At 36.7% G+C, this 23287-nt stretch overlaps 1 protein-coding gene across 3 annotated transcripts; it reads right to left on the reverse strand.

Moving 5' to 3' along the window:
• Positions 1-450: 450 nt before the first annotated feature.
• Positions 451-23284, reverse strand: rb1cc1 (RB1-inducible coiled-coil 1). Of its 3 annotated transcripts, none has more exons than XM_061732482.1 (24): positions 23165-23284; positions 18139-18271; positions 17920-18046; positions 17647-17817; positions 16833-17035; positions 16247-16661; positions 15974-16144; positions 15707-15891; positions 15375-15561; positions 12943-13024; positions 12747-12811; positions 12553-12656; positions 11213-11245; positions 10912-11038; positions 8732-10659; positions 8288-8474; positions 5535-5643; positions 5104-5404; positions 2824-2872; positions 2672-2719; positions 2304-2362; positions 1970-2097; positions 1578-1648; positions 451-1366 (listed from the first exon to the last, which is right to left on the reverse strand). In XM_061732482.1, the coding sequence occupies exons 2-24, from the start codon at positions 18207-18209 to the stop codon at positions 1289-1291; spliced, it is 4899 nt and encodes a 1632-aa protein (XP_061588466.1). In that variant the 5' UTR covers positions 18210-18271; positions 23165-23284; the 3' UTR covers positions 451-1288. The 3 variants fall into 3 exon arrangements, with proteins under 3 accessions (XP_061588466.1, XP_061588465.1, XP_061588467.1); XM_061732481.1 differs by having other exon boundaries at positions 23010-23284; XM_061732483.1 differs by lacking the exon at positions 11213-11245 and having other exon boundaries at positions 23010-23284.
• Between the last annotated feature and the right edge of the window lie 3 nt (positions 23285-23287).

The raw sequence follows: 23287 nt of genomic DNA on the forward strand, positions 1-23287 counted from the left end.
CCCCGATTTGAAGCCTTTTTGAAGTCTGTTTCCTGCAGCAGCGTGCCAACATTTATGTTTCCACAAAAGCAAAAATGCTAAATCAAATGAGTACACTATACTGTCTATTCCACAGTGACTCACGAGTCCCCTGAAAATATAAACAACATAGGTATTCAAACTGTCCAGAAAGTGTGTACTTTCTCTCATAGTTTATATAGCTTGAATAAAATGGATTTTCCTTAGTAAATATAGAACTTATAATTTACTGCAAGTTAGCCAGCTTTTCCTAATTAAATATATACATATACAAGCCAATTGTTTAAATATTCCCACACCAAATATTCCCAAATATGTAATTATAAAATAAAAATGGGTCATTAAAGAAAAAATAAATAAATATATATATATATATATATATATATATATATATATATATATATATACACACCGAAATTAAAAAAACACACATTGCATTTGGGATCAATCCTTTATTGTTTCAAAACTCTATCTTTTACATTACAGTCCTTTATTGTTACATTTGATTTAATGAGTAATATACAATGTCTCCCGATAATGAAACACAGTCACAATGTATTCTTTTCTACATATCAATATTCTATTAGTGAGAAGTCTGTGCTGATATATTTACGTAGTTCTTACAGCTCAATTAACTTCCCTTTTCAAATCAACAAAAGCATCGTTTTTCAAAGTGCATTTCAAGGATTGCAGAGACGACTGTTTCCTTCAGTCAATCATAATGTACATATCAGTATTGACAGAGGCCCATACTGCTTTGTGAGTAACAAACTGCATTAACTACATTTCCAACTACAACATTTATCTGGTAAGTAAATCAAAGAAAATATTTCAATATGCATGCCATGAACATTCCTTCATAAACATTTATTATAAATGTATATTTTTATTCAATTATGTTGATAATGACGTTGACATTATTTTCCACAAAAGGACAAGTGCTGATAATGAGAACTAATATTTAACATCCAAATTTTGTTCAGTTTCACAAACAGGTCAAAGGGCATAATGCCACAGTGTATAGGGCTATGCCCTGGTAATAAGGTTAATAGCATTTGGTCCACAATAACAAATCTGGGTTAAAAAAAAAAACAAAAAAACAAAAAGCATGATACCAGGTGAGATTTTGAACTGAAACACAAAGTAGTATGTCAGTTATAAATGTTTCTATTTGGAAGGTCTTTCAATTTCAGAGTTATGAATTATGCTGTGAATATTCTGTTCAAAAATTAAACAAAATAAATATACATTTTAGCGCATTACTTGGCTATTATACTTTTCTGTTCCATGGAACAGCTTTCACTCTGTAGAACTTGGTTCCCAAAGGAACCTTAAACCTGTTCTGGGCCTGGTGGAGAAGAGGACAAAGAGTTTTGTAAGAACAACAGAAGATTCAATCTGTTTTTAATGGTATACTGATATAAACTGGGTGACCTAGTGATTTAAAAAAAAAAAAAAAAAAAGACCCTACCAGAGCCACATGTGAATGACATAAGTTTTTTTTTAATTAAATATCTAATAAATACACAAGCAAGAAAAATGTTAGAACTTTTAAGTACCTTTTTTGCCTGGCAATATTCCTTTTCCATTACTTTTCCAAGTACCCATGGCCGTCTGGACGTCCCTGATGCTGAAAATCAAAACGACTCATGTTACTCGTTAAGTGATTAAGAATACAGACATAAAAACCATGTAAATCACACATATACACATATACACATATACACACACACACACACACATATATATATGTTGGTTTAATGGATATTCTGTATTCTGATTCCATTTAGCAATTTATTAAAGAAAAGATATATAAATATAAATATATATATATATATATATATATATATATATATATATATATATATATATATATAGCTTTTATTTATTAAATTTCCAAATGGACACGACAGCTCTCATCGTGATCTCAAAAGGTTTGCGTGAAGCTGACCTGGTTTGAGGTCCAGTGCAGTGAGAGACTCCGAGTGGAGAAAATAGAGGGTGGGCCCGACTGTGAACAGCACATAGTTGTCATGCCTTTCATCCAGTATGATGAGAACCAAATCGCCTACCTGAAAACTGAAACACAAAAAAGATGGACAGAGAAACAAAAGGATGAGCCACCGAGTTTCCAAAGTGCAAACAACACATTATTGGTAATTATATAATAATGTGTATAATTATACTGACTATAATTATGGTCATTTTCAACTGATAAATAAATTGCTAAAAATCATAATAGCCGGGATACGGTAAGGCCCAGTGTTATTTTATTATTCACTTACTCTCTGATGGCGATTTTGTCAGAATGCCGTGACGACACAGATGACATGCTTTGAGACATCTGCAAAGAAATGGATTCAGCCAACAATATTCCTGTTAATGATTACCAGGACAGAGTCAAAACAAAGGCTAATTTTATATTTAAAATCTTCAGCCTGCCGACAGCAAAACATTCTGGCCCCTACATACATACATCATATTAGATAAATAGCCCTTCAATATTAACCATCACATTGTAAAAACACATTTTCCAAAAACAGTTTTTTCTTTGCTGAGCCTTAGCCTTGTGTGCCTGGATTTTATTCTTGGCTACTACTGCCACCTAGTGGAAATGCCACTGCATCGCCAGTAGTTATGATAACTGACTGACCAGTCGTTGACTGAGGCGCTTGTTTTCTTCTTCCTTCATGTGTAAAGTCTGAAACATAAATTAAAGACAATGAATAGAGAGACACAGGACAAAAAAAAGCAGAGCATACTCTGCAGGCAATACATGTCATAGATAGCATTGTATATGCTTACCCTCTCAAGTAGCATTATCCGTTGTTTCTCCTCTGACATCATATTGTCACTACAAAAAGAAAAGAAAAAAAAAGTAAACTGTGTGCCACATGAAAGCCCTTTATGTCAGTTGAGATAAAAGGAGAACCAACACTTACAATCCTGCCCCTAGCCTGCCTCCGCTGTAAAATCCCTTCACTGTCCATCCATTCCCGGCTACTTTACCTGGAAGGCTTTTGAAATCCTTCAGTAACGCACAGGTCACTTTTTGTGGTTTGCACTACATTTGGTATACTTTTGGGGAAAATTGAACTCTTCTATAGTCCTGTACTGCTGTTGACATTTTCAATATTAACAAGCTGGGAAAATGAAATCCAGCCATCACAGAAATAGGAGTGCACAAAGATGAAAAGAGATGCTCTTGCCATAAAATGTTTCAAGGTATTGAGGTTTTCCATTACTAAATATCAACTGCTGTGTTAACTCTTCTAAACACTTTTTTTTTCTGTAAAAGTCTTCTTTTTCTAATAAAATAGTGTCTATCGTTGTAAACAAGCTCTCCCAGACAGACTGCCTTATTATGATTTCTCTCAAGTAACCTGACAACACATGGATGTAAATAAGGAATCATTAATGAAATAGTGTTAGATCGGTGACTGGGACCTACTGGTAACACATCACAGTAATAATGTTGTGCTTTCCACTAACTAAATGCTAGCAGAATTTCACTGATAATCATACATACATATTCTATAAATAATTATATATGTATATGTTATATTATACATGTTTCCAGTACAAGCGTATATGCACGTATATTTTTATTTCTTTTTTTTTGTACTTCTTTTCTATTCATATAATTCTATCTTTTTATCTTTTATATGGGTGTTGGTTTTTGGTGTGTTTTATTTCTCCTTTCTTGGTTCTTGTATGTGCTGAGAGTGAGATGGAGATGTCAATTTCCCTGAGGGAACCTCCCAAAGGGATTAATAAAGTCATCTGAATCTGAAATAATATTCATGTTAGTACATAGAGAAATAATAGACTACAGTATTAATTTATGTGAGTTCTGGTATGACGTACAGTGGTGTAAAGAGCAACAGCTCGCAAGTTAGCTTGAAAGATGGAGACGGAAGCACGTGAGTGCACTAGTTGGAAATTGGTCTGTTGCTTTGATCTTGATTTTGGCAAAAAAACTTACCACTATATTGGTATAAGTACCAAGATGCTTCACGGATCTCTGTGTACAAATGTGGAAATTTGAACCGCTAACAGGATGGTTATAGTTAGTTACGTGAATGGGTCAGGTCTGTGCTGGGAGAAAGCTTTTAATCGTGGTGTGAAAGTTTATCAGATGAAAACACACTTGTGTGGTTGTTAGCACATCGAGTCGACAGTTCTGTACATTTAATGGACTTTCTAAACAACTCAATACCACCTTTAAAGAACATTGATAACATTTTGTAGAGCATGTAAAACGTAACAAACTATTGATTCTGAGGTAGATACTGCACTAACTGAGGAAGAGGAAGTCACATCAATACACTTGACAGATGTCTTCTCAAATAAACAAGATGATGACTACTTTTTTCCCCACCTAAACACAGACATGCTTCACATGCAGCATGTGAAGCAGCATGTGATGTGCTTTTGTTGATTCCTACAGTCATAGCTGTAGGAAAAAAAACTCTAGTTTCAAGTGTTAAGCCCCATTTCCTCGTGACCAATAGTGCCTGTGGAAAGAGTGGTTTTATAATAATTGACTGTAAAAAGCTGTTATAACAATTATCACATTTTACCTGAATTTACTCTTTTACACAACACACTCTCCCACAGACTCACTTCCATCGCTGTCAGTATGTCAAGTTGATCGTTGCTCTGATTAGTCGTAGCTCTAATCAACTGCACGTGAAGGCAGTTTGATAAGCAACCGTTGGTGCTGCCACTGGGATGGGGAAGCCCTATGGATCGTTTTCAGGCCCTACATCTTTTTAGATGTGGGTCTGATCTATCAGGCATATAGTCTGTTTTTACTAATCATCAAATAGGACTTTAACTGCACTTTCAAAGGTCTTTCAAATCTGCCAGTTCAATTCCATTCTAAATTTTGAGGCAGAGGGACACATTTGCCAATTTTTTGTATCGTACCACTTTTAGTATGAGCAAATAAAAGTAATAATATTATTTTACAAAGGTTAACAAGTAATGACAATTACTTTTTTTTTTTTAAGTAACAAGTCCCTACAGCAGACACAGGACAAACTGTAAACGGCAAATATTTATTGTCAAAGATATGCTTACTGGACGGTCACCATGCTGGCCTCCACTGCTGAGTCGACTTGTTCATCGTCTTGCAGCGCTGCCACTGAGGCGAGTCTGTCAGTGTCAGCCAGGGTCTCGGCAACAGGAAGAGCGCGAGCTGCTGCTCCAGCAGCTCCTGCTGCTGCCGCTCCAGTTTCTGTGACCTCTTGTGGTGACGGGTTTGAGGTAAAGAAGGCAGAGGAGACCATTGTAGTACTGCGCAGACGATTAAGCTCTTCTTCCAAGTGTTTTTTTTCCTGCATCATACTAGCCCGGTCTTCAGACAGCGTCTCGATCAGAGCTATGAGCATACATTTGATAAAAAAAAATAAACAATTACAAAATTTATGTAAAAGTGCATTTTACCAAAACTTGCAAATCTTAAAACAATTTACACTTAGCTAATGATCACAAACCACAGCAGCACTTACCTTTGTCCTTATCCTGCTGTTGAGTTACTTTCCGCAACTTTTCTGTGAGCTCATTGATGATCTGCTCCTTCTTCAGCTTCTCTCGGGTTAGAACGGTGTTGAAATTTGTCTAAATAGAAGGAGACAAAATGTAAATAAAAAGTTGAATTTTAACATTTCAGGTCAACAACCACCCATTTTCTATTAAAACACATATTATATATCTAAGTATGTTTAATTTTCGGGGTGGGGGTTAGAACTAAAGATGCATCTTCGTTGCAGGCTTAGAGTTTTGTAGTCTCATTTTACATAGTAAAAAATAAGAGAAAAGAGCTGAGATTACTCAGAGTAAAAACAACACAAAGTCCAATTAGACCACTTTAGCTATAACTGAAGTCAACTAATTGCACCCGCGTTGATATATTACTTTAATATTACCAAATACCACATAAAACTGGACAATCATATTAACAGCGTATGTTTTACAACCACTCGCTAATTTGCTCTTTATAGTAAATATCCCCTCTGCTTTTCAAATAGCACCGCAAAAAACTTTACTACTAAATCAGGGTGGGGTTGTGGAAGGAGATTTCTTGTGGCAGGTCACATAACATGGCAAGACTGAGCACAGAAACAAGACACAAGGTAGTTCTACTGCAGCAGAAAGGTCTCTCCATTGCAAAGATTTCAAAGTAGACTGGGGTGTCAATATGTGCTGTAGCTCTTTTGAAGAAGCACAAAGAAACAAGCAACACTGAGGACTGCAGACACAGTGGTCAGCCAAGAAATCTTGGTGATGGAGATGAAAGACACATTTTGCTTCCTTCCCTTCGAAATCAAAAGATATCCAAAGGTGCCATCAGCTCAGAACTAGCAGAGACTAGTGGGACCCAGTCACACTTTCCTACTGTGCAAAGAAGTCTGTCCAGAAGGCATCTTATTGGAAAAATTACTATAAGAAAGCCATACCTACGACATGGAAACAAAAGAGTCTCAAAAGTGAATATGGTCATTGCCCTCAGCAGCTCCTTCAGCCAAAGACTGCTCCACCCGCGCTGCAAGAAGGAACGCTACCGCAGGTCCTTCATCCCCACAGCCATCAGACTTTATAATAACCAACTGTAGCCACCCGTGTGCAATAAACCTGTCTCTTTGAAAGTGCAATAACCTTTGCCCGCTAAATACCTCACGTATTTTTGCACATGTAAATATTATCCGTTTTTTTGTGTTTACTATTTTTTCCTCTTGTACATTGCTCATTTTTCTACATTTTATATTGCTCTTTTTTTTTAATTATTTAGCTATTTATTGGTTATTTCTATTTTAATTTTTTTGTATAAACCGTTGAGCGTGTGTGTGTTTGGCTGCTGCACGATTTAATTTTTCCTCTGGGAGATCAATAGTCTTCTATTCTATTCTATTCTAAAGCTTTGACAGCAAGACTAGAAATACTGTAAGACTTACACAGTACTCTGAGTCTACAAACATACGCACAGGCAAACCGATAATTATTCATTACATAAAATGACAAGAAATATGTATAACTGGCTTAAAAAACTTGACAATAAAAGGTTCCATTATCTAAATATTTGCTGCGTATGGCTGAATTACAAAAAAAAACATGACTAAATTCAGTCTTAAAAGGCCAGTGCTTAAAGGGAGCTTTGACAAGATTTGCTCAACAAATGATATAGCAGCCAGTTTAATACATATATCCAAGCGCCTACATTCTAACGTCCAGATTCTATACATCCAGGACATTAAAAATAAAAAAAAAGGATGGTCAGTTTATTGACTACCCAACAGGGACTGGCTCCAAACACATCTCCACTGACCTTGGTCTTAAAGCATCCAACTTTGCAACAGAAATAAACATATTTACAGTCTAGTTTAAAAAAAATAATTAAATAAATTGTTTTTGTCTCCATAGTTAGATTTCACATCTAAACAGGGGCTGGATTTGTTTTTATTTGTACCATATTAGGTCAAATGATATAAAAGTAATACATTTATATGTAATTAGCAACATGGGCTTTTTATTGGTGGCCAGCTTAGCCAAAGGCTTGCTATAATCACTTTTCCTACTTAGCACTGTCTGGATTATTAGCACAACTAAGTTCTGAGTTGTGAATAAATATATTTTAAAGAGAATATTTAACGATGTGCTGTGACTGGCTGTGGGTTAGCTTGAAAGGGTCCAAAACTTAGTTAAGAGCAGGAAGCTTGTGCTAATCAAATGACTACATGCAGCAATCATTTCTAATTTTGCCAAATTTTGCCATCATAACAGAAAATGTTCGCTGGCAGCTCCAAAGCTCCTCTGAGATGGATACGCTGAAGGAGCTGTGAGCAACTGTGGAAAATTTCGGGATCTTTGCAAGTGAAAGTCTGCTGGCACCTGCAGTATATCATGCTATGATGCCAGTAGGGATAAAATGATATACTATGAGCAGTGCGTCGAGCAACAGTGTGTCCCAGCGGAGTTCTGCTTGTCCTTGTTTTAGCTCTGGAAGTGCTCACTGTGGATGTTGTTTTGGTTGTGACACTTGAAATGAGGATGTTTGGACTGATTTGATTGGAATAAATGTAAAGAAATAGATTAGCATCATATATTAGCACAAGGTAAATCCAAGGCCTGTTTGTTCCATCCATTTGCAACTAGATGCTGTGGAGTAAAAAGAAAAAGAGGCTTCAAAACCACTCTTCATGCGACTCTGGCGTTGTGGTACCCTGCTTTTAAAGCCTCTTAACACAACCTTAACCTTAACACAAACCTGTTGCTCTGCAATTAGTGATGTCTTAAGGTTTTGTATCTCTTCATTCTTCTTCTTCTCCATAAGTTCCAACTGAATCTGCAGGGAGGCCCTCTGCTGCTGCAAGCGCTCTTGTAATGCTGAATCTAAAGACTTAGGTGGTCCAGCATCTGCATGACCTTCAACACGCAGTGATAACCCTTCATCACTGGGGAAAAGAGAAAAGAAAACCCACTTAGGTCAAATCAGGAACGTCATGTTAAAATCTGGGAGTTCCAATATATACTGTATGAGATCAAAAAGACTTGTGTTTTTTTCTTAATAGATAGATAGCTATAGACTGTTTATGGATCAGTTGTGTATTATCTTGTACAATGGTTTACTAAATTTGAGCAATCAACTGGAGTCTGGTTTTACAAGTTGAATAAAAAAAGCAAGTCAGGTCAGATTCAGTAAAACATTTACCTCTTTGATGATTGTTTCTCATGAAGCTCACTCTCTAGTTGTCCAATTCTGTCTAAAAGTCTCTTCTTAAGCTCTTCTTTTTGTTGCTCTAACTCTTTAAAGGCATCTGGTGGTACAATATTTGAGGCCTCTTCTTTCCCTAAATCTTTCTGAGTTACAAGTCTTTCCTGATCTAGGTTTTTCAGGAGCTGGTCTTTTTCTGACTGTAAAGTGTTAATAGTAGTCCTCAAATTCTGTTCCTGTTCTTGGAAACTCCTGAATTGATTTTCTTTTTCTTCACTGAGAGAAGTCACTTGCTGATGCAACTCCTCTTGAAGTTTCTCCTGCTGCTCAGCATAGCTTGTTTTAGCATCTTGGAGTTCTTTCTGCAGGGCAGACAGCTTGCTCTGCAGCAGAATAGTCTCCTCCTCGTGCCTGTCCACGAGCTCTGAGATGCAGTGGTCCTTCTCAATCCTCATAAGAGTTCTCAATTCTGCTAGGTCCACTTCATACTCCTCATTCTTTATCCGAAGTTGTTTTTTGAGGTCTGCCAACTCTTCTCCAAGAACTTTGGTCTCAGCATCTACTTGGGTTCTCACAGCCTCTGCTTGCTGCATCTTGGCCTCTTCGAACAAGACCCTTACCTCTTCCATCTCTGACTCTTTGAGAGCCATCTCCACCTCCAGTTTGCAGCGGAGTTCTGCAAGCTCAGTTAGCCGAGCTTCAAAGTCCTGGATTTGAATGTCCTTCCCTCTGATAGCAGCGACATGATGATTTTCTGCCTCAGTTAACTTTGAACTGTTTTCAGCAGCAAGATGTTCCAGAGCTTCCTGTTTATCCTTAATCAGGGTCTCCACTTCCATCTCGTGTTCCTGCTTCATTCTGATCTCCAATTCCCTTAAGTGGCACTGCCCGACAGCTTCCAACTCCTGTCGGATTTTCTGCTGACTGCGTTCAATCTCAAAGTGCAGGTTTTCAAGCTGGTTTGTCAAAGAGTCCCTTGTACTTGTGAGCGTCTCGACCTCTTCAGCTTGATTACTGATAACTTGCTCAAAGTCTTTGATCTTTTCATTCTGACAACTCTCTTTTTCAACCCATCGCTCTCTTTCATGCTCAAGTTGAGTAAGTTCTTTCTCTTTGCGCTCCATGAGTCCTTCCAACTCTAGCATTGCACGCTGGACATCTCTAACAATATTCTGGTTTACTTGGTTTTCCTCTGTTAGTGTGTGAACTTGTTTCTCGAGCTCTTGGCGAACAGTTATAAGTTCACCTTGATGCTGCTCCTTTAGTTCCATTTCACGAGTCTGCCTGATGTCATCCACAGTACTGTGCACTTCTGTGGTCATATTACACAAAGACGAGCCAAATTCCTGTAGTTCTTTCAATACTAGACCTCTTAAGTGATGAAGATCATCCTTTACACTCCTTAAATTGGAATGAGACTCCTCTGCAGCGGACTGGTACTTCTCAATAGCTTCTTTTAGCGCAATGATCCTTGAATTTTCTTTCTCTAGTATTGTGGTATCCTGCATTCGCTTGCTGTCAATAGCATTAATGACTGAGGAGTACAGTGACTCAACCATCATTTCCGGGCTAATTGGGTCACTGATGGGATTAGGAGAGATCAAGTTTTCTTCAATCACAAATTCATTGACTGCCGACATGAAGTCTGATTCAGGGCTCTCTGCTAGAGAATCCAAGTCAAGGGATACCTGTTGCAGGACTGGATCCATGTTTGGATGGCCAATGGTTTCAAAGTCAAATGTCTGTGCATCAATGCTGTCTGGAGACAAATCCTCTAAAGGAGCAGGGACATGTACATGCAGAGCCTGGCAGCTGGCTCCCTGGAGGCTCAGGGAGAGGGGTGTCCTGGAGGACAGCGGTGTTGTGGTTCCAGGCATGCTTCCAGAGCGTGGTGTCGATGCCGCTGATCTCTGACTACAACAGGCCTAAAAAGATATGAAAATACATAAAACTTCAAATTATAATTCGTAAAAATAAAATTAAAAAAAAAGCCAAAATTATATATTAAGCATTAAATGTTTATAAAAGTACAAGAAGCCACTAAAGCAATAAAGTTAATTTGACAAAGTTGTCCATGTCATTTAATAACAGTTTAAATGTTAAGTCATTTCTCTTCAAATTATGTCTTCAAAGCAGCATGTCTTATAAGGAAAGCAGACAGATTAAGAGGTCATTACCCTTTGTTCAGATAGTAGGTCTGTAATGGTCTGAGACATTTCATCAACACTCTGCGCAGCCTGGACCAGCTGATGAAGCGTCTCTACATGGCGATTTAGGGGCTCAAAGTCACACATGGTGGGAATCCTGCAGAAAAGAAATAAGGGAATATGGGAAAGAAAAACACAAACTTAAATGTGATATTCTCTATCAACAAGTAGATTTCTTAAATTTGAAAGTAACAAGAGATGAGATTTGACTTGGTGCCAATTGTTGCACATGATCAGACACTTAAATAAATGTGTGCAGTGTTTCCCCTACCATTGTATAGGCCAACGAGACCCCCCGCCAGGCCTAAAAAAAAAATCAATGATCATTTACGTTTAGGAGTGCCTCTGTGCAGCGCTGTTCTGCAACGTGAGTTAACCTGCTTCGTTGCCTAACGATGCGAGTACCGGGAATATTATTATACATTATGGGATGTACAGAGTTTGTAGCTAGCCAACTATGGCTAGCTACAAAAAAAATATCGCGGGCGACAGACAACATGATATAAAGAAATCTTTCTGCCAGGTACGTGTGTTTGTGTTTGCATGTGACGCTGCAGGGAAGCATGAAGGAAAAAAACAGCCCGACGAGACACAATGCGTCCGCGGGGTCCTAGCGCCAGGCAAACGTATGAGCGCGTCAAGGCTGATTTATGATTCCGCGTTACACCAACACATAACCTACGGCGTAGGGTAAGCGGCGACACGCACCGTACGTTGCGCGTCGCCGCTTACCCTACGCTGTAGACTCTGCGTTGGTGTAACGCGGAACCATAAATCAGCCTTTACCGTCGCTGACACCGGTCCGACTGCCGACCCCCGTCTGACTGGTGACCCAGTAAAAACCAACGCATCTAAACACAGAACATCTGGCTGGGATCCCGAATGGCTTAATAACCATAAATACAGCCCTTGGTTGTACAACAATCCCCATGGTAAGTTTCCAATTTGTTTTTTAGCTTACATTTTTGTTCTGATTGAGCTTCTTTTTTGGTCAGCAATAATGATGAAAATAACACAGACAATAGATTGTCTTTCCACTAGAACCACTAAAGGTTCATTTTTTTCCCAGGCATTGTCAAATGCATGTAACTCTGTTATAACAAAACGGGAAAAAAAAAATTATTTATAACTGATATAATCTCAATTGTGAGTAGGGATGTTTTGTGGCATATGCCGTCAGTACAAGCAGCCCGTTAAAAGAGGACCATCCCAGAGGGTTTTCATAGAGATCCCCTCTGAAATATATAGAAAAGATGTGCTCAATGCTCATATGGGGTCAGACCAGCACACTGCAGCCTTTCAGGCCCATGCAACTTTGGTTAAAGGTTAGATTAAACCTAATGATTTCATAGAAGTGATATAATTCAGCAATATAGGCCTACAATGATTTTTAATGTAAAACTTTGTTATATTGCTGCATATGACATGTCCAATATGCCGTCCCACGCGCCTTGTCTGTTTAAGGTTTTTTCGGTGGGTACCACCGGGCCTGAAAAATATTCTAGGGGAAACACTGGTGTGTATTTATGTATATTTTTGCTGGTTAGTAAGTTTGTATTAAAGGCAGATTTATATCTACAGTGCTTTCAGTGACTAAGAAGAACGACTCACAGGAGGAAAGGCTGCACCTCAACAGGACAACAAGATTTCAAGTACTGCAGGTCATCAACTGAGATGTCTGGGAGTTCATCATCAAACTTTCTGGGCTTTCGTGTCTATGAGCAAAAAGGAAGAGAAAACAGTACCCATTCAATAATCTGATATTGACACACAAGTCTTTTTTTAACACCTAACTTCAAACTTACACAAAAGGATGTTGGAGGCCATGAATCAAGTCCTCGAAACAACCGATTTCGGAGGAAAGACTTTCCTAAATGGAAAGAGAATGGTAAATGGGTCAAAAAAAGAATCTTGGTTTGATCTGATGAGTTATTTCAAAGGTCCGTTTTTATTTGACAACAACTAAAACAGCTTCATATGAGTTTTTTTTAAAACACTTACTAAAGAGTTTCCCAAAGGATTCCCGTTTGAACTTCTCCGCCTCATAAAGTCGTTTCCCATCCTTCACGAGTGCATTGGCCCACTGACAACATTGAGAAAGATTTTGGCATAAAAATCACAACACAAAGAAAATAATCATGTTTCTCTAATGCCTAATTTCAGGAGCTGGCAGCAAACCACACAACAGCTAATGGTATTTACATTTTAAAAAAAGAAGAAAAAAATATCTCAAGAAGAAACTGTTCCTTAAACAAACACTGTTTCAAATAAAAAGTGGACTTAGTGAGGTTTCCTGCAAAGAAAACAATTTAAGCTATGTTGGGGAAAAAAAGAAAGAAAAACAAACAAAGAAATGCAATAAGACTAGAGATGAATGAACTTTTGGCTGGTCCATGGATAGGATGAGTTTAAGGCTTAAGCTAACCCCCATGACCAGAGACTGGTAGATAAATATCTGATATATAAAATCTGTTCCAGACGAATGTTCACAAATTAGCTGCTTGATGGTTCATATCATGTGCGACATAAGTAGTAATGATGCGGCCCCACATCCTGACATACAAATGGCATGAACACTGTTCAGTAGAAAAACAGACATAAATAAACTTTATTATCCCAAATTGTGTGCATAATTTGCTTAGAAGCTAAATGCAGACCAATAGATCAGCCTTCCCATATTAGCAACTAATAAATCAAATGTTTAATTAAGCACAAACACTGCTCTTGTTTGCATATTAATAAGCAGAAAATAAGTGATAGAGAAATTTTGATTATTGTAAACTGTTGTCAAACTAGATACTGCACTTTATAGGTTGAGTTTCACTCCCTGCTGTTACATGTGCACTTTATTTGTTTGTGATTTTTTTTGTATCCCCCTGTTTAGATCCCACTTAGGAGAAGGGGATATTTTTTGCGCCTTTTATTTTCCTCCATATGAGCTTAGACATAGTTACATGGAAAATTTAACTGACCAATGCACTTCTTGTACAATGTTTCTGATGCATATGGTTCATTGTTTTACATTGAGCTGCTTAAAAAAAACAAGTAATCTTAAGTTAGTCACTTTACAAGTGTAAAGTTGGGGACTACGTTGTGTTTGTATTTATGAAAGAACGTTACATTCAGGTCAAAAGCTTTTTTTGTGGAAAGTTGAATAAACATTGGCATAAAGCAGCATATTTGCCCTTTCTCATGTTAACAGTATTAAAAACATAAAAAAATACCTTACGGTAGTTTAGAACAGCAAATAAATGTGTGAATAAATGTGCAATTAATATGCGATTAAAAAAATTAATCATTTGACAGCCCTAATATATATATATATATATATATATATATATATATATATATATATATATATATATATATATATATATATATATATATATATATATATAGATATATATATGTATATATATATCCAAATATCCACAAACACACTCAGTGGAAGACACAAGGCATGTCAAGAACAGGTCCTGCAGCCCCACCTGAACACATAGATACAGAGATTATGAGCGGTGGAGACTTCTGGCTTTAACTGATAACTTGAATAATGTTTTTGTTTTTTTGTTTTTTAATACTTTACACGCTTATTATCAGTCTTGAAAGAAGGAGAACAACCGACATAATGTGGAGGATATCCATTATCAACTGCTTTCTTAATTATCTATAGTTTGTACTTGCTATAATATTCCCATATTTTATTCCTTAAAATTACATGAACATTGCAGATGCAAAGTCACAACAGCAGATGGCATAGTTGTACGAATTAATGGTGTTTTATGCAAATTTCAACTGTAAATGCTTACTATAACATGCTTTAAATTAATTGTAGAAAAACATGAAATTCTTACTACAAGAATATATTCTGACATTATTTTGTTCTATGTATCTCTAATGCTGTTCCATTTATTCATTAGAAACTTTTAAAGTTTTGAATGAAGGAAAAAAAAAAAACTTGCACACAAGCAGACTTAAACAAAACCTCATCAATTCCACCTTAAGAAAAATAAAAGTGGAAACCCACTACTTTAGCTTTCAATCTTACCTAAAGAACCAATGTCCTGAACAATCCAGTGCCAGGCTTTTTCTTTTTAAATAGGTGAGGGGATTGTCAGTTGGTTATCTTAGTTTGTTTCTCAACCTCAACAATTAAACTGCCCTCATCAATTAGTTTGATTTTTTGATTCACGAGAGTGCTGCTATAATGTTAAAGTATGACAGAAGGGCTGTTGGGAAGTACAAGCACAAAGTGGGTTGTGAGCAGAAATTAAGAGCTGCAGCAGTTGATGTTTGCCACTTAGCGACACTTGGTCTTGGAAAATTAGATTCACCTATTTTTCCAACAACTATTGTGAAAAAAGAACCATACAAGAGAACACACACACACAAAATGAGTTCACACATGTCCAACAGGGGGATTTTGCACTGACCTCTCTGTAATGGCGCATAAACATTTTTCTCCTGACAACTTCCACCACTGCTAGGCAGTACATCTGGGGAACGGTGCTGAGGGCCTCAACAACCCTCACTCTTTCTAGCAGCTCTGTCAGAAGTCTGAGAAGAGCCTGAAGCTTCTCTGCATCTTGATCCGCATGAAGCATTACATAGCAGCACCATCTGTAATGACAGCCAACGTCAAAAATTCAAAATCTGATTCTCTTGACTTACCATTTTTTAAAACAATTAAAAATGAAACAGAACACACTAAAAATTATTTAAGAGCATGGGGAAACCAATGAAGAAAAAAGGTTTTCCATTTTACTTGAGTCTGACTTGAAGGTTATTTGCCAGTTCTTGTTTGGCAGTGGTGCACTTCTTTTTAATGTCCAACAGCTTCCTGTGGTTGTTCAGCATGATCATCAGCTGGTTGGTGTGACTCAGACACAAGTCAGGCAGGACAGATGTATCCTTCAGGTTTTCAGCCCGCTTCTGATTGGCCAGAAATCCCTTCAGAAAATAAAACATGTAAATAAAATTAGTGAAAGAAATCATTTGAGAAAACAATTTAAAGGTATTCACGCCTACATACCTGAGCAAGCTCTTTCTGCTCATTCACTAACTTCTTACAGCTCGCAATCATTTGGTCTAGAGCATACAACCTGTCTTCAAGTCCTTTGATGGCTTTCATGTTTTGATTATCAAGCTTTGCAATTGTGTCACGGCAATCTGTTAGGAAGGGCTGAATGATCCTTGGATCAAGCTGAAAGACAAAGTAAGTCTATGAAGCCACACTTCTCCCACCACAAATGATGATTTAATATGCTGAAACTTGCTATGAAATGTGTACACATGAATGGTTCACCCTATTGATGGAGTCGAAGCATTTCCTCACAACCGATTCTACATCATGGGGTCTGTCTTGGACGTTGATCCAATCTAATAGTGTAACATTGAATGAGGATGGGTTGGTGGCCTCTGGAGTGTTGTCATCTAATAATGCAGCTCTCAGCCCACCACTGTCCGTCATTTCATTTGTTTCCTGGTCTCCATCTTGCTCAGATGAGGCTTTCCCTGACGCAGACAAGGAAGCTGATGACTTAGAGGGGATCTGTGCTTGAGTATTGCAGAGCACAGAGTCGGTGGATTTTTCTCCTTCCGTCTCTTCTGAATCCTTGTCTGGGGTTGAACTGGACTTTTCTATGCTTTCTCTGTAACTGTGTCTTGTCAAACACTCCAACAGAGGTATCCTTGCCATCACAGCGACTGCTGTTCCTAACCTGCGACCAAAAAAAAACTTAAGACTTCAGGTTCAATCTCAAAAATATTACTTGCATTATCCTATAAAATCTAGATTAATTATTAAAAATAGCTATGTCAGCCAATGGATTTTGCAGACATTACATACACAAAGGTTTCCCTTTTTGGGTATAAATTCAAATGGCACTTACTTTGAAAGTTTAACCTTAATTTCCTCCAAGTCCTGTTGATAATTTGTGTATGCTGCGTTGAATTTCACAAGCAACTTCTGATAAGACAGAGTGCAGTCGTCCAGATTGGCCATGATAGCCGCCCAGCCTTGATGTTGGAGATGTTCATCGTGAACCAAACGTTCACAGAAGGAGCAAAGTTTGTTGGCAACTTCAAACATTTCCTAGAGATATTGCAAAATATGTCAGAATGTCAACATCAGACAGCAGATAGCAGAATTCAATTGAGAAATATTGAAATACAATAATTTTATGTTGTACTTAAAGAGATATACTAAGAAATTTAAAACCTGAAATTGATGATATCAATTTTACTCTATATGTTCATAATAAACCGTTTTAATTAATCCAAATAGTTGAACAAATTGTAAGCTTTGTATCTCTTTAAATGCCTGTGTGTACCATTAAGATAGATCTATTGGAAGAAATACAACATAATATTCAAAAGATAAAAAGAAAGACTCCTTTCGTGTGCAGCAATCTATATATTGAGATGGCATCACTTTTCCTACTTGCATTGTAGCATGTTGCACCGCCAGAATCTACCATTTTTTTTGCTAAAAGTCGTGTTATCTTACAAAATCTAATGCCCCGCGTTTACCAGTCCTGGCAAATCAAGCCAAAAATTAGATGATCCTGACCACCTAATATCCTCGATGCATCTAAATGAACTGCAATGTGCATCAAAATATGCACATAAAATTAAACAAACAGAGGAAACTTCTGAATCCAATAATGTCTTAGCCAATATTAAAAAGGTTTGAGAGATAATTACCAGAGCAAGTTGTGTTCGCGAGGCAACAGTGTGAAAGACAGCTGGCATCAGAAGTGATTCCTCCACTTTGACCTGAATCTCACTTTCAATTGAAAAAGTGGTTTTGGGAATCGTTGGATCCCGGTCAGACAAAATCATCTCTTTGTTGAACAGAAATATGGGGTTGGTTTCCTAAGGGTCAACAGTAACACAAGAGTAATATAAGCATCATTAATGAATTCTGTAAATGCTCAAAGAAAATAAGAAGCAACCAAAAAAGCTTTATAAGCTTACAGTGCCAGCACTGTAGCTGCAGACACGTCTGTCTGCAGCCATACATTCTCCTCCATTGACAACAAGGACTTGATGCTGAATTGCAATCTTATATTTGGCTTGGATGGCATGTTTAAGCTCCAGTACACTGAAATAAAGGAAACATTAATTTAGCTCACAGTAAGCATGGTGGAATGACCACTATTTCTGAATAATATTGTTAAAATGCCCGTTTCTTACGTTTGCACAGCAAGGTCAGTGTCAAATGTCAATGTGCTGCCATTGTTGACCTGGAACACATACAACTTCATGATGAATCCCACAGACTTCTTCGAACTTGCTTATCTTGTTCATTTAATCACGCAACACCACCCTGAGGGAAAAAACAAAACACACAAAGTCAAAAGTGAACATGGTAATTAAAAGTCGAGTACTATATTTTTTTCATGTACTGAAGTGTAACAGCACCCTAACTCTGAGACTAACTCCACCAAAGTAATTCTAATTTAGAGTGGACATTAAGCTCAAAGGGAAGGTAAAGTAAGTAAAGGGGAAAGCACTGTGTGGATATGACTAACAGGAATAGCTCAGTGGAACAGAAAAACCAACAGAGACCTCCAAAGACATCCTCAGGCTGGTAATTATCCATTTTGAAATCATTGTCAACTATTGTAGATTAATTTAAAATGATGAGCAAAAAAATGTTTATTTACTTTTAACCTTGTACTCGTTTAAAATATATGGCAGACAAAGAATACAACAGGACTCCTTAAGCAAATACACCACATACGTATAACAGTTTTAAATTCAATTTAATAATATTTCATTCATTCATATATATATATATATATATATATATATATATATAATGATTAGACCATCATGTAATCATAAATATTAACCATGGTTCAACCATCTAACCATAAAAATGGCCAACAAAATGTAACAATTTGTTTAATTTTTTTGGTTAAATTCAATGCAATGTTATTTTTATAGCATCTATTACAATACAAGTTGTCCAGAGATCCAGGGCATGACCCCTGAGCAATTGTTACAGAAACAATGACAGGTAAAAACTCTCCTAGAAGTAGAAAAACCTTAAGCCAAACAGTAAATAAATTGATTGATGGACTGATTTTTTTTTTTTTTTTTTTTTAGATACAACCAAAACAAAACAACAAAAACATGGTATTGGTATTAATTACTGGCAATACGCTAACCTCCTCAATTAAATAATCAGCTCTAAACTACTACTTCTGAACTGGATGACTTTTCCCAGCCAGAATCTTGTGAATAAAATACTGTGGATGAAAACCATGGAATTCACAGATCATAGTTTCAGAAGAAGTGAGCTCCTCTCTTCAGATTAAATGGTGTAAACAAATATTTTCTAGATAAACTTTGTGACAGGATATTTAAAAAAAAAAAAAAGAAAAAAAACAGTTGAAGGAACTATGTCAAACTGTCCATTTTTATACATCTGGTGAGAAAATTTCCATAACAATGCCAGCATTAGTTTATTTCATTACAGTCTAGTAAAATAATTATTCTTACATTTTAAGTGAAATCTATAGTGCATCTTAAATAATTTCAGAGATGGAAAACTGCCATTTAATCAAGTCTCATACCTGATGAAATAAAAATACTGATGCAACTTTAAATAAAATTACTGCCTGTATTTACGGTAGTAAACCGGTATTTTTGTTTGGTTGTTGTTGTTGTTCTTAAGCCACTTAATTATATCTTATGCCTAGGTCAAAATTAGTAACTTTAACAAAAGATCTGTGTTTTTCCCAACTATTTTTAACTTGCAAAGATCTTTATATTTCTTTCGTCCCTTAAGTTGTAGCTGAGTCACCCTGACAATAGATCAGGCTGCTGACTACTGTCAAGTCTACTGTCAAGTCTTAGTAATCCAAGTGGTCGTCCATGAAGACAAACTTTCCAAACTTTGCGACTTAAATTCATGGATATTAAAAAAAAGAAGAAACAAAAACAGTTGATGAGAACTATGTCATACTGTCCATTTCTATACACCTGGTAAGAAAATGTACATAACAATGCCAGCATTAGTGTATTTCATTACAGTCTAGTAAAATAATGAAATCTGTAGTGCATCTTTAAATAATTTCAGATGAGATGGGAAACTCAAGTCTCATACCTGATGAAATAAAAATACTGATGCAACTTTAGATAAAATTACTGCCTGTATTTACGGTAGTAAACCGGGATTTTTGTTTGGTTGTTTTGTTGTTGTTCTTAAGCCACTTAATTAAATCCTATTCTCAGGTCAAAATAAGTAACTTTAACAAAAGATCTGTGTTTTTCCCAACTAATTTTAACTTGCAAAGACCTTTATATTTCTTGCCCACTTCAGTTGTAGCTATAGATCAGGCTGCTCAAGTCCTAGTTATCCAAGTGGTCGTCCATGAAGACAAACTTTCCAAACTTTGCGACTTAAATTCATGGATATTAAAAAAAAGAAGAAACAAAAACAGTTGATGAGAACTATGTCATACTGTCCATTTCTATACACCTGACAAGAAAATGTACAAAACAATGCCAGCATTAGTGTATTTCATTACAGTCTAGTAAAATAATGAAATCTGTAGTGCATCTTTAAATAATTTCAGGTGAGATGGGAAACTGCCATTTACTCAAGTCTCATACCTGATGAAATAAAAATACGGATGCAATTTTAGATAAAAATTACTGCCTGTATTTACGGTAGTAAACCGGTATTTTTGTTTGGTTGTTTTGTTGTTGTTGTTGTTAAGCCACTTAATTAAATCCTATTCTTAGGTCAAAATAGGTAACTTTAACAAAAAGATCTGTTTTTTTCCCCCAACTAATTTTACCTTGTCTTAACCTTTATATTTCTTGTTCCCTTCAGTTGTAGCTGAGTCACCGTGACAATAGATCAGGCTGCTGACTACTGTCAAGTCCTAGTTATCCAAGTGGTCGTCCATGAAGACAAACTTTCCAAACTTTGCGACTTAAATTCATGTATATTAAAAAAAAGAAGAAACAAAAACAGCTGATGAGAACTATGTCATACTGTCCATTTCTATACATTTGGTAAGAAAATGTACACACAAATGTACATAACAATGGCAGCATTAGTGTATTTCATTACAGTCTAGTAAAATAATGAAACCTGTAGTGCATCTTTAAATAATTTCAGATAAGATGGGAAACTGCCATTTACTCAAGTCTAATACCTGATGAAATAAAAATAGAATATAATAGAATAGAATAGAATAGAATACTTTATAGGCAATGTACCTGGGTACAGTGATACTGGTGCAACTTTAGATAAAATTACTGCCTGTATTTACGGTAGTAAACCGGTATTTTTGTTTGGTTGTTTTGTTGTTGTTCTTAAGCCACTTAATTATATCTTATGCTTATTACAGTCTAGTAAAATCATTATTCTTACATTTTAAGTGAAATCTATAGTGCATCTTTAGATAATTTCAGGTGAGACGGGAAACTGCCATTTACTCAAGTCTCATACCTGATGAAATAAAAATACTGATGCAACTTTAGATAAAATTACTGCCTGTATTTACGGTAGTAAACCGGTATTTTTGTTTGGTTGTTTTGTTGTTGTTCTTAAGCCACTTAATTATATCCTATGCCTAGGTCAAAATTAGTAACTTTAACAAAAGATCTGTGTTTTTCCCAACTAATTTTAACGAGTCACCGTGACAATAGATCAGGCTGCTGACTACTGTCAAGTCCTAGTTATCCAAGTGGTCGTCCATGAAGACAAACTTTCCAAACTTTGCGACTTAAATTCATGGATATTAAAAAAAAGAAGAAAGAAAAACAGTTGATGAGAACTATGTCATACTGTCCATTTTAATACACCTGGTAAGAAAATGTACATAAGAATGCCAGCATTAGTGTATTTCATTACAGTCTAGTAAAATAATGAAATCTGTAGTGTATCTTTAAATAATTTCAGGTGAGATGGGAAACTGCTATTTACTCAAGTCTAGTACCTAATGAAATAAAAATACTGATGCAACTTTAGATAAAAATTACTGCCTATATTTATGGTAGTAAACCGGTATTTTTTTTTTGGTTGTTTTGTTGTTGTTGTTCTTAAGCCACTTAATTATATCTTATGCTTATTACAGTCTAGTAAAATAATTATTCTTACATTTTCAGTAAAATCTATAGTGCATCTTTAGGTAATTTCAGGTGAGATGGGAAACCATTTACTCAAGTCTCATACCTAATGAAATAAAAATACTGATGCAACTTTAGATAAAATTACTGCCTGTATTTACGGTAGTAAACCGGTATTTTTGTATCTTATGCTTATTACAGTCTAGTAAAATAATTATTCTTACATTTTCAGTAAAATCTATAGTGCATCTTTAGATAATTTCAGGTTGTTTTGTTGTTGTTCTTAAGCCACTTAATTAAATCCTATTCTTAGGTCAAAATAAGTAACTTTAACAAAAGATCTGTGTTTTTCCCAACTAATTTCCCCTTAACCTTTATATTTCCTATCCACTTCAGTTGTAGCTGAGTCACCGTGACAATAGATCAGGCTGCTGACTACTGTCAAGTCTTAGTTATCCAAGTGGTCGTCCATGAAGACAAACTTTCCAAACTGCCCCAAGTTATAGTTTCATTATGGCTGACGTTATCTAGGGGAGGCAGCTGAGAAGACTTTGCTACCGAAATGCCAAATTAAGATGTGAAATACCCTAACTAACAGCAGTAAACATGTAGTGACAACAACATAAAACACCGTGTACAGCAGGTCCACTGGGCCTCGCATATCGCAGTGTTAATCCGGGGTGAATGTTTACACGGATTGAGAAACCCACTTGTTTTCAAGAGGCCTGTGTGTATTTCTCCCCGCAGTGACTAAGAAGAGTCGTCCAGCAGCTGCTGCTGTAACAACCAGCCAACACCACCATAATGATCTCTGCAAGGGCTAACTGCTTATTAGCAGCATCTAAACGACGATGAATCTTGACAAACGCGTTCAGTTTGACCTAAATAACAAACGTCACTTTGTCGAATGTGTATCAATAAAATAGTTGAACTCCATACACGAAACCCAGACCAAAGGTTGTGGTGTTTCTTACCTGGTTTCGCTCGCATCTCCCTGTTCTCGTTAGCGAGCTAGCCGCGGAGCTGGTAGCGAGCCGCCGAGCTAAGGTTAGCCGGACTAAACTAGTGGACAACACCCGACAACCATGGCTACTGGTCCGAATTAAGCATGTTTCTGTTGGTTTCTAACCTGGGCATGCTTCAGCTGTGATTAGGCCATGCTGGGACTGTGACAGCGGGTGTTTATCTGGAGGAGCTGAGTGTAGCAGCCAGCCTGCAGCCCTGGCTGTGTTGTTGTTGCTGCTGCTGCTGC

The sequence above is a fragment of the Cololabis saira genome, chromosome 10, assembly GCF_033807715.1.
Source record: "Cololabis saira isolate AMF1-May2022 chromosome 10, fColSai1.1, whole genome shotgun sequence".
Classification (NCBI taxonomy): Eukaryota; Metazoa; Chordata; class Actinopteri; order Beloniformes; family Belonidae; genus Cololabis; species Cololabis saira.

Coding starts and splice junctions, on each gene's coding strand:
- rb1cc1 (XM_061732482.1), bottom strand. CDS start 18,209: ATGAAGTTGTATGTGTTCCAGGTCAACAATGGCAGCACATTGACATTT. Junction 12,657..12,746: donor GGCCTCCAACATCCTTTTGT/GTAAGTTTGAAG, acceptor TTTTGCTCATAG/ACACGAAAGCCCAGAAAGTT. Junction 1,649..1,969: donor TGCACTGGACCTCAAACCAG/GTCAGCTTCACG, acceptor TTTGATTTTCAG/CATCAGGGACGTCCAGACGG.